The sequence below is a fragment of the Nansenia antarctica genome (assembly GCF_963989245.1).
Source record: "Nansenia antarctica genome assembly, chromosome: 1".
Lineage (NCBI taxonomy): Eukaryota > Metazoa > Chordata > Actinopteri > Argentiniformes > Microstomatidae > Nansenia > Nansenia antarctica.
Genome location: NC_137674.1, coordinates 95,634,500 through 95,646,286, shown reverse-complemented (window position 1 = coordinate 95,646,286; position 11,787 = coordinate 95,634,500). Strand labels below are relative to the sequence as shown.

General features: G+C 44.2%; 1 protein-coding gene across 1 annotated transcript; it reads left to right on the top strand.

The window, feature by feature from the left end:
* Positions 1 to 1,267: 1,267 nt before the first annotated feature.
* LOC308154563 (adenosine deaminase domain-containing protein 2-like) lies at positions 1,268 to 11,344 on the top strand (the record flags this gene model as incomplete). The annotated part of the gene is made up of 8 exons (XM_080527705.1): positions 1,268 to 1,637; positions 1,917 to 2,045; positions 2,409 to 2,559; positions 2,692 to 2,859; positions 3,051 to 3,262; positions 3,713 to 3,947; positions 4,425 to 4,557; positions 11,234 to 11,344. The coding sequence occupies 8 exons, from the start codon at positions 1,268 to 1,270 to the stop codon at positions 11,342 to 11,344; spliced, it is 1,509 nt and encodes a 502-aa protein (XP_080383831.1).
* Between the last annotated feature and the right edge of the window lie 443 nt (positions 11,345 to 11,787).

Sequence of the window (11,787 nt, the reverse complement as noted above, 5' to 3'; positions counted from 1 at the left end):
TAAACCACTGTTGTCTAGATAGCCTACATGTTATGGGCCCCAAAAGAAGGTCTGTGAATGAATACCTTTCTTTTTTACTTTGTGACTAGCTGTCGCCCTTTTTTGTCACTCTCCTCGTTCTATACTTTTACTTTTCTCTTTTGAGACCCTGACTTTGGCTTTGGCTTTCACGACATCGTGTCTCTCCTTGTCAGACTATTTGCGGTAACGTTCCTCTAGTCTAGCAGCTCGCGCGCGGTGGACTGAACCATACAATGAATAAATAGAGGGGTATAATAAGGCTTAATTTTGTTAAACATAGAGAATCAAAACTCCAGTTTGTTTCTTTTGTGACTTTTTTTAATACATATAATTATAATTTGAAGTCGGCTACATTAACATCCTTATGATAATAATAATAATAATAATAATAATAATAATATTTATAAATATAATGTATTTTAAAAAAAAGATTCTCATGGGCCCCTGTCAGTGCTGGGCGCTTAGAATCGTCCTAACTTACCACCCCTAGCGGCGCCCTTGTATGTGCAGTATAACTTATGTTCAGTCACATCCCTGCGTTGTCATATCATGAGCCCTTAACAAGCCAGGTAAGATAAAACGATAAATATCTCTCACAGAGATCATTCTTACAACACAGAGTAATGTTATATATTAGCTCCTTAACTTCACTCATACAGTAAATGAATGAACTCATACAGTAATTGAGTCTGCACAGCGCCACTAGCTACCTATAACTTTTAATAAAAGTTGTATCTAAAATTGAAATATAGACCAGAACATTTTATTTTAACTCAACGAGACTAACCGGCATACATAATGGTCGAATAGAGTGAAACAAAGAACAATTGAAATTAATTATATTTCAACTAAAAATCTGGTTGAGTAGGATAGCGAGCTAATTAGTTTAGCCAAAACTGCACGTGCGCTTTTTTTTCTTCCACCATACTTCAACCACAGATGTCGTTCGGGATGCGGCCATTTTAATGTGAGGGAGACATTTGCAGATAATCATACACACGGTTCTAGTGTTGTTGTATCAGAAAATGTTTTTATGAAAAAATCCACGAAAGCATCTCATAAGATGCCAGTCCATTGCAGTGGTACTACAATGCTAGGTCTTAACACGGACTACCATCACAATGGCCTACCGTTCAGATGTATCCTTTAGCCTTTACTTTAGTTTACGAATGGCATCTCTTTCTAACAACTGATGCATGTGTTAAATGAATTCCCATGCACTCTGTGTTCACTGCAGGTACTAATCATGGTGGACGAAGATGTTGTACGTAGCCGGCTGCCTAGAAAGGCGGCCTCTCTTATGCACAGGGGCAGCAGCAGCGGCGCTTTTGGACGACATTTCTGTGTAAGTGGTGACACTGATTCCAGTGACCCAGACGTTTTTGGGGCTCTGCTACCAGAGGACTATAGGCCCATGAGGTCTTCCCTCGCCAAACCCCTGCATAGCCTTATACTGCCTGACCCAATGCTGGAGGAGGAGGAGGACGACTCTGATGATGACGACAATGATGGCCTCTCCCTCCTTGGCACATCCCCACCCAAGTTGGACAACAGCTTCCTAAAATTGGGGCTCCAGGACCAGTCAAACAACCTGCAGAGCAGCCCCAAGAGTGGAGGTTAGGGGCCAGGTGCTCTCACTTGATGATCAAACTGATATTGAATTCATATTAAACAACTTGTTGTATTTAGAAGGGAACAGGTTATTTTGTGATGGAAGTCAGTGGAAACATTCACAGCTAGGCTTGAGGATTATAACATGGGGCATAAACCTGTTTGCCTTTTCTAACAGTTTGATTGAATAGTCTTCCATACTGTAGCCTACATACTGCATGATCTGCCAAGAGTCAGGGTTAGTACATCTCTTCTTCTGACTCTGAAAGCATCTGCTTTTCTAGTGGGTTACACTGACTGGCACATGCATCGGATGGCAGCAGTGTCCAGTAACGTGTTTGACGACCTCCTGGGGGAGTGTTCCCAGTTCCACAGCTGCAAGAGCAGCCTGGCTGCCTTCGTCCTGGAGAGAGGTGAGGTCTTCTCTCTGCTCACTGGGGAATCTCAGGGATGCAAACTAGTCACCTTTTCGATTTTTAATCCAAAATCACGTCTTTTTTTATTTTTATGCATCCGAACCCCCCAAGAAGGTCTGTTTCCACAACTCTCGTTGACCTTCTCACCTTTTCAACTCCGTCCCTGGAATCTATTCAATAATAATACACTACAAAAATATGTTAACGACTGTAAATGACACCTATTTTTGATGAGCATGTCTAATGTACGCACACACAGTTTATGTGTCATCCATGTGTGTTATATATACAGTATATATATGTGTCTATAGATTGTGAATAGTTTATGGATGTGATTCTCCCACATTATTCCCTCTCCAGAGCTGTGTGACACTTGGGGCCAGTCCTATGTGCGCTACAACGTTGTGGCGTTGGGCACGGGCGAGTCAAGCTGCAGTGACTGGCTCTGCTTCAGTGGCACCATGGTGCATGACTGCCATGCCATGGTCATCGCCAGACGGGCTCTCCAAAGGTACATCAGCCTGACAGGAGTTTTGTTGGATCGTCTGGACTTACTTACTCACTTCACTCACTTGTTTGGTTTGTTTAGCTATTAATACTGGAGACTAGCAAATGATGTGTCCGATCCTGTATTTCTATTCAGGTTCTTGTACAAGCAGCTTCTGCTGTTCTTCAGCCATGACCCAAAGTGCAAGGAGCGCTCCATCTACGAGAGAAACTCAGACAGCCACCTGCTCCAGCTCAAGCCCAAAACCTACCTTCACCTCTACACCAACCAGACCCCAAGAGGGGCAGCACAGTGCGGTTCCATGTGAGTGTGTGCATTTTCATACTGGCTGCTGTTGTTGAGTGTCCAATGCGGAAATCTTAATTGCTTGCATCCACTCAGAAGTGTAAGAATTGGATGGGAATTACATTTTGGGGCAGTTTACATTTCACTAATTTAGTGATCTAATTGAGTGACCCAGTGAGAGTGATTGTGTGCATCCTCTGTCCCCATAGGAACTCCCTGAATCTCTACAGTTCCCTGATGCTGCAGTGCCATGCTAAGGGCTCTCTGATCCCTGTGGCTCTCCTCCATCCGGGTGTGTGGGGCGCCCGGGTCTGCTGCATGTCCGACAGTGACAAACTTTGCCGCTGGGCCGTCACCGGGGTCCAGGGGGCGCTGCTGAGCCACTTCATTGAGCCACTCTACATCATCAATGTGGTCCTAGGTAAGTAACCAAGGATGCATTACAATCACAGTAGCATAGGCCGCCCTCCCTTGTAGGACTGACGGACAGTGCTCCAGTGACACTGGGAGGTATTAAGCCTCTAGTCCCCCCCGTCCCCCGGCCAGGAATGGCTGTTCTATGTTCTACGGTAAGTAGCCGTTGACGGCTTTGGTTTTCAAACCATAATACAAACACAACAACCAGAATCTTAATGCTGACTTTTGGTACATTTTGAAATAGTCACCGAATCTTTCTCAATCTAGTCTGTTTTCCCTGAATAATGTGCTGTGTAATACACAAAGTGTGATACTTTTCTCAGGCTTGTTCTAATATTTTATCTTTATCTTGACAATTCTCAGCAATCTACAGCAGTGTTCTAGAATTGTATTGGGGCCTTACTGGTTAAGAAGGAATTTTGAGAACTTGGTTCTGGTTTACTGGTCCGTTCAGGTGACTCCAGCTATAACTCGGACAACGTGTCGGACGCAATCAACAATCGCCTGGGGGATGACTGGGAGGAGCAGCTGGTCCCACCCTTTAGGAAACAGAGGATATTCTTCCTCGGTTGTGACGGGGTGGCGCCTCAACACAGCTCTCGCCACTGCAAAGACCTCAGCATCAACTGGTGCCTCGGGGACCTGAGCATCGAGGTGCTGGACAGCACAACAGGCTTTGTTGTCGATGGGTAAGTCAATGGTGCTACTGGTAGACGATGCTCGTAACATGGGAACAATTTAAGTATTTTTTATGAAACATAGATGATCTCGATGACTACTTTCATACTTACCGTACTTGGTATACTACCATTACAATGAAGTCTGATGGGTACTGAAGACCCATCTCTTCAGACTACATCTTGCCTGTCCATCTTGACTGTAAAGACCTCTTCACTCCCCACTACCCTGTACAGTTCCTCTACTGTATATATAAAAAAGATCCTTCCTTCTTCTAGCATTGTGACTGCCAATAGCACCTGCTCCTAGCATAGATTTTTTCTTATGATGACTGATGTGATTCACTTACTTGTTAGACACGTTTGTAAGTTGCTTTGGATAAAAGCGTCTGGTAAATGTCAAACATTTAAAAACAAATTATGTAAATGTATAATTTCATTGTGGAGGGAGCTTTCTATGTAGGTGTAATGCTCTCTCTGGCCCCTTAGCTCCCCAACTGTGAGTGGGCCTGGCTTCTCCAGCAGACTGTGCAAGAGAGCCCTCTACTGTTACTTCTGCAAAATTGCAAAGCTGAGTGGGCAAAGTTCTCTACTGAACCTCCAAACCTATCACAGTGCCAAGGTGAGTTGTTGAGCCATGAATCAGTAGATATCCTGGCACCCGTGGACCTGTATTTGTCTGCACTGCATATAGGCTGGGCCGGACTTATGCATGGGCTACCCTGGGCTTGAGCCCAGGGGCCCCGGGCTACATAGGGCCCCAAAATAAATCCAAATGTATGAATACATATTTGCTCTTTGATTTTGATTTAATAAATTACGTTCAAATTGGAAAAAATAGTTTTGTCGCAGCGCAGGGCACGGAAATACAGCCCCCCCCTCCCCTGCGGGCATGGAAATACAGCCCCTATCACTAGGCCTACTGGACGCTCTGATGAATGAGGTGTTTTAATTTGTTTAATTCTATATTTAAGCCAATGGAGAGGTTTACATCGACGCGTCACGCGCAGGGCAGGGGCATCATCTTTGGTGGCGCGATTGGCAATGTCGTGATCATGGCGGACAGGAGGAATTACGAGAGTGGAGCGCAACAAAGAAAAATGAAAAAGTGGAACGCGAAAGGGAGACACTGAGAAAAACTCTGAAACTTACTGGGTTTTTCCAACCAGTCGTAGATGCTTCAGCGTCTAACCACACCATCTCAAGCACAGGTGGTGAACCCAGTCGGAGAGGACAACCGGCGGGAGGAGGAGGAGGAGGAGGAAGAGGAGGAGGAGGAGGAGGAGGAGGAAGAGGAGGAGGAGGAGCAGGCCGCCTCATCTCTCCCCCAGTCTGAAGCAGAGCGTCTCATCTCTCCCCCAGTCTGAAGCAGAGCGTCTCATCTCTCCCCCAGTTTGAAGCAGAGAGTCTCATCTCTCCCCCAGTCTGAAGCAGAGCATATGTTCTGTATATATTATGTTCTCATCCGTTTTATTATTTTTACCTGTGTTTGTTTTTCTCTCTCACCATCCAAGGAACCTTCCTCCCCTGCCATCCCAGTGTCACTCCCCACTCCTCCACCATTCCATCCCATCATCTCCGGACAGCCTTCCCAACCTCCCTCCGTTCTCACTCAACATGCCACCCTCTGGATTCTCCCCCTTTCATCACGGACGGACTTCACCCCCTTGCTAGTCCTCCCGGACCCCTCTCCCTGGATTACCCCCTCGTAGTTCTGGACTGGTCAGTACACGCACATTGAACAACAGCCTCCGCATTTACATATCTACACCACATTAGTTTTTGCACGCTAGACACTCGCGCCCAGACACATACTGTAGCTGTCCAATACACACCTCACTTACATTTCGTCTCAGGCACCCACACACTCCCCCCACGTAGGCCCTGTTAGTGTAGGTTTGTTATTTTGTCTGTCTTTATTAAATACATTTTTCATTATTGTCACCCATGTCTCTGTGTCCGTCTGTTCTGGGGTTCTGCCACATTTGACCGCTTGGTTCAGGCCTAACACTTGCTTTTTCTTCATGTGCTTTATGCCAATAACATACTCCATTGGGATACGTGTGTTTCTGGTCATAGGTTCTGGTTGGTGTAGTTGTAGCTTATAATTTTTAGTGTAGGTAGGGGCCCGAACAATGACTCAACAAAAAACAACTCTGGTTGCACCTTGGTGGAATCACAATTAAGAACCGATTACATGGATAGTTGCCAACGGTGTTGTGTGAACTTTTTTTTATTTTTTACTGTGTAAATCTTTGGTTTACTTTTTTTACACACATTTTTACCTCAGAGGGAAGGTATTGGAACAGGCTCTGGAAAAATTAAACTCACTCTTGTTTGACAATTCACATTGCAATCAATTGAGAGCGAACATTACATAACAATAATACTTTTCAAACACTGACTATAACAGGTTTATGCATACTTGTACACAATAGAGAACATAAATGTATGGGATAATTGAGATTTAGTTGGCCCAAGCAAACCTCACAAGTATGACCGACTGTATGACCACTATCCCGTAGGAGTGAATTCTTGTGGTTGCCAACATAGGGGAGCTGGACCCCACATATCCACAGTTGTGAGGTCTGCTGGGAATAAGCAAACCAATAACAAAAATAAATATTAAACAATCCATTTAATAACAAACATATATTCTATTGTCACAAAAGGTCTTGCACGCTAATAGGCTACCACTCAAGAAAACACAATTATAGAACATAAGACAGCACTGTAGTAATTTGACAAATTGTAGTGTTAATTCTAGAGGTGACCATTATAAGCGCTTATAATTTCAGTCTGACTGGCTGAATTCTTAATTGGGATAAAACCATGAAATTAAATTAAACAAAAGAGTAGTTAGTGTGACAAGCCTGTTAAGCAACTTGGCTGATGCTGCTTTGTAGCAAAATTCACTTCCTTAGTAGATACAAGTATCATTGACTTTCATACTTGAGGTTTCAAAGTTACCAGTATGTGGTAGGTGCTTAGACTACCTAATCTCCAATTACATCAACCTCGTTTTCATCTTCATCTTCTTCTTGTTCCTCCTCTTCTTCCCCAGTCAGTTCAGTAGCCCCAAGTCCCGCCCCCAACAATCTTGGAGAGTACACTAGAATGTCCACATCCTCATCCTCATCCTCCTCCTCCTCCTCCCAGCTTCCAGTGGACCTGGTAGTGACCTTGCGGGATCCCAGAGCAGGGGGATGAGTTACCTGACAGGTCTGTAAATTCAAATGGCGGACCTCCATTTAGTTTTTTTGTGGGAGGTGCATGTGGTCATGGGTGAGGCCCTGCAGCATCAATTCTCTTGCATTGCTGTGCACCTGCAAACCTGTTCAGAAAAGCAGAGAAATACAGTATAGAAATTACAGGAGGTTGCGATGTGTTCTGTACAGTACTAATGTTATACTATTAGTTTACAAACATCCCTTGTAATGTTAACTTCTATTACTGTCTGACCATATGTTGAAGATATGTGTGAAAATAGGTCAATATAAAATGATAAAATCTTCCAGCTACACAGTAAAAAACTATTTTCTGTTCTGCAGTACAGGACTGGCAGAACTTCACCAGCTAATGTACCCAGTGTCTGGTGGGATCAATGGGTCACGAACAGATTTCAAACACTTTTTGTATGCAAAGGACTGTCGACCAAATACTAAAACATGAGTGCTTAATTTGGAAATCTGTCCCATTACTTTTAATTTCGACATAGAGGGACCATGTATACAAGAGATGTAATTTCTGAATGGTGAAACATGTACACAAAATGCTTCACTGTCCCTTATTTATGCAGAGTACTGTATACACTACATTATTTGTTGTATTTTAACGTTAATAACAAATAATAAATGACACTTTAAATAAATGTGCAATAGCACTATGTGCAATATGACAACCCTAGTCGTCTATCTGTACAGTATAGTATAGTGGATAGTGTACATAGCCTTTATTTATGTAAACCAGCTCCTTCCCTTCTTGTGTTTTTTTAAAGTTTTTTTTTTTAAAGTTTTTTCTCTTTCCTAACACCAGGGGAGCCACCCCTCCTAAATGTCGTTGTTTGGTACCTGTACTGTAGCAATGACAATAAAGACCATTCATTCATTCATTCATTCATTCATTCATTCATTCATTCATTCATTCATTCATTCACATTAGACTTATATAGTGCTTTTCTAGACACTCAAAGACGCTTTACAAACGGAAAAGATTGAGTAGTAAAATAAAAAGAAACAAAGAAAATAAAGGGGAAAGTATAGGGGTCTAATTAATTAAAAAGGGGAAAGTATAGGGGTCTAATTAATTTTTAGATTACTAATTCTAAAGTGTATTTGTAGGAAAATCTACTCTGTATACTGCAATTACACCTAGATTTCGGGCGCAGATGCGGCGAACAAGCAATGCCAGGGTCCTCTCTCGACCGGCATTTTTTGAAAAGTGATCTATCATATCTATACATCATATCTATCTATCATATCATATCTATCATATCTATACATTATCATATTATAACAACATTAACAACACACACTGAATTAATTGCAAATATATTTAGGCCTACCTGAATCAGGACACTCCTCCCATCTTTTATCTATCCCCAGACTGACTTCCTCTTCTACACCCACATCAACCTCCTCTTCTTCTCCTGCGCTCACATGCTTTTTGGCTGCATAAACCAGCGTCTGATGGACCCCACTGTCCACGCCCATCTCTTCACTGGAAATGTCCATCTCGACCGCCACTCTTTCCGTCACCTCTTGTTCAATTGCGTAGCTTTCTAGAGACTGGATAGTGCCATTGTCCATCACCTTCATAGATTCTTTACCACTGTTGTCTTTTTCAGTTGGTTCCACCAATTTCGCTTCACGTTGTTTCTCTCTTTCTGTTTCACTTGTCTGTTTGTTCTCTGTGCTTTTCTGCTTCAGGATTTCTTGGACCTTCTTCAGAGTAACCACGGGCGTCCGCTTTGAGGGCGTCAACTTGTTTGCTGTGTTTCTCACTTTGTCTTTGTTCGCAGGAGTTCCCTCAGTTCTCTCTAGACTTGAGGTCTGTTTTAAACCAAAGGGCTGGGGTTCTGGACTGCGTCCAATCAAATTGCTACAACATCCTGAGTGAACTGGCTCCTCTCTGAAAACGGGGGAAGTTTTCTGAAGACTTGACTCAGGTTTGTCCTCCACAACACTCTTCTTCATTCCCTCCTCTTCAACAAGTCTCTCCCTGAGCCTTAACTTCTTCCTGTACTCTCTCTTTGGCGTTTCCCTCTCTTCTCCTGACTCCTCTCTTCTCCTCTTATTAGTGACAGTTTCCCCGTCGTGGCCTTTGCTTGAGGGAACTGAATAGACAGGGAAAACGTTGTCTTCTGGACGTATCTTCCGAGGTCTTCCTCGTTTCCGTTTTGGGGGTTCCATGGTGACCAGCCCAGCTACCGTAGCCAGAGTATTGAGGCTGGATGATTTAGCTTTTTGGCAGGTGTTGGTGTCTTCAATGCTTTTTTTCACGCTGTCTTGGCATATTCCCTTGACTCTCTGCTCTTTGGGAGGGTTTCACTCCTTTATCCCTCACGAGGGGAGCCACCTTATCCCTCTGTCTGAACACCTCAGACACCTTACTCTGCAGATCAGGCTTCAGGGTCTCTCTATCCCCTGACAGTTCCTGCTTTATCATCAAATCCTTCTTGCAGATGGGAAGGGGAAGAGGGTTGATGTTTTGGGGCCTCAGGGAGGGGGCTGCTGGATAGGCTGTGTTCTGTGGGGGTGAAGTTGTGAGAGCCAATGAGGGTGGGGCAGGGACACAGCTGAGGAACGGAGTATCAGTGTGTTCATCAGATCTCACAGTCTGTGTCCCCGTGTCCACGTGTGTCTGCATGTCCATACAAGTCTCTCTGTCCCTCCTTCCCTCCATCACGGTCTGCACCCCGGTGTCTGGACTCCTCCTCTCCATCTCTCCATCCTCTGACTCATCCGTCTGCACTCCTGCCTCTCTACAACTCCTCCATCCTTCCTCATCCTTCTCCCCCTCCCTCCCCCGATCCTTCCATCCTTCCACCAACCTTATGCCCAGTCCGTAGGCTGCAGCCCTCACCTCCTCCTGCTCCTCCGTTCCCTCTCCCTCCAGTGTTCCAGAGTAGAGGAGTCCTACCAGCTTAAGCAGTGTCTGGGGCCCAACATTGATTGATTGATTGATTGAGTGGGTGGATCTGGTTAGGAAGGTGTGAGGGGGAGGATAAAGCTCTTGACAGGTAGGGGCTGAAGGCAGCCAGGATGCAGCTGTGGGCTGGAAGTGGCATGCCTGTAGGCAGGGCCGGACTTATGCATGGGCTACCCTGGGCTTGAGCCCAGGGGCCCCGGGCTACAAGGGGCCCCAAAATAAATCCAAATGTATGAATAAATATTTGCTCTTTGATTTTGAATTCATAAATTACGTTCAAATTGGAAAAAAATGTTTTGTCGCAGCGCAGGGCACGGAAATACAGCTCCCCCCCCCTCCCCCGCGGGCATGGAAATACAGCCCCTATCACTATTCCTACTGGACGCTCTGATGAATGACGTGTTTTAATTTGTTTAATTATACTGTATATTTAGGCCAATGGAGAGGTTTACATCGACGCGTCACGCGCAGGGCAGGGGCATCATCTTTGGTGGAGCGATTGTCAATGTCATGATCATGGCGGACAGGAGGAATTACGAGAGTGGAGCGCAAAAAAGAAAAATGAAAAAGTGGAACGCGAAAGGGAGACACTGAGAAAAACTCCAAAACGTACTGGGTTTTTCAAACCAGTCGTAGATGCTTCATGAGTTCAGACACTCGCGCCCAGACACATACTGTAGCTGTCCAATACACACCTCACTTACATTTCGTCTCAGGCACCCACACACTCCCCCCACGTAGGCCCTGTTAGTATAGGTTTGTTATTTTGTCTGTCTTTATTAAATAAAAATGTTATCATTGTCACCCTTGTCTCTGTGTCCGTCTGTTCTGGGGTTCTGCCACATTTGACCACTTGGTTCCGGCCTGACACTTGCTTTTTCTTCATGTGCTTTATGCCAATAACATACTCCATTGAGATACGTGTGTTTCTGGTCATAGGTTCTGGTTGGTGTAGTTGTAGCTTATCATTTTTAGTGTAGGTAGGGGCCCGAACAATGACTCAAGCCCAGGGGCCCCCACCCCCCTAAGTCCAGCCCTGCATATAGGCGACATCGTAGCCATATCATGTGCTACCGAATATCATCTGGCCAAGATTGTGTTGACAGCATGAATGTGAATTTTGTGTGATGTGTTCCTTCTTGTTTCAGTTGGAAGCCAGTCTCTATCAGAATTCCAAGATGGTTGTCAACCACCAGTTCCTCTCCAATGGCGCAGGACCCTGGGACTCCAAACACCTGGTCGACAGCTTCAGCCACTGAGTCCCATGGGTGTGGGCGTAGTTTTGTTTCAAAGAGGAGTTTGAATTTGTGATTTGTGCCTAATTTCAGAATTACTGCATGCTTAATGTTCTTTACTGTAGTTTGAAGTTCTGTTTGGTTTCACATTCATGTTCATGTTCAATAATGTGCAAAATAAAAACAGAAAAGTCTGAAGATTTAGTTTGAAGTATTGCATTAGAAGGGAAAACAAACAAGTATATCTTGCCCAAGCTTAGGACCTAAATCCCCAAAGGTAATCAATGTCATTTATTTACATGTACCACACCATCTCCGAAATCTCCTTACATTAGTACACCAGGACAGTTAATACAAGAGTTAACTTAAAATGTATTTTTGAATAAAAAACTCTCAGAAACAGGTTTATCATATTTTCACATGATACAACAAGCCACTTAAAAGAACAAAACTGAACTGGCAAAGTG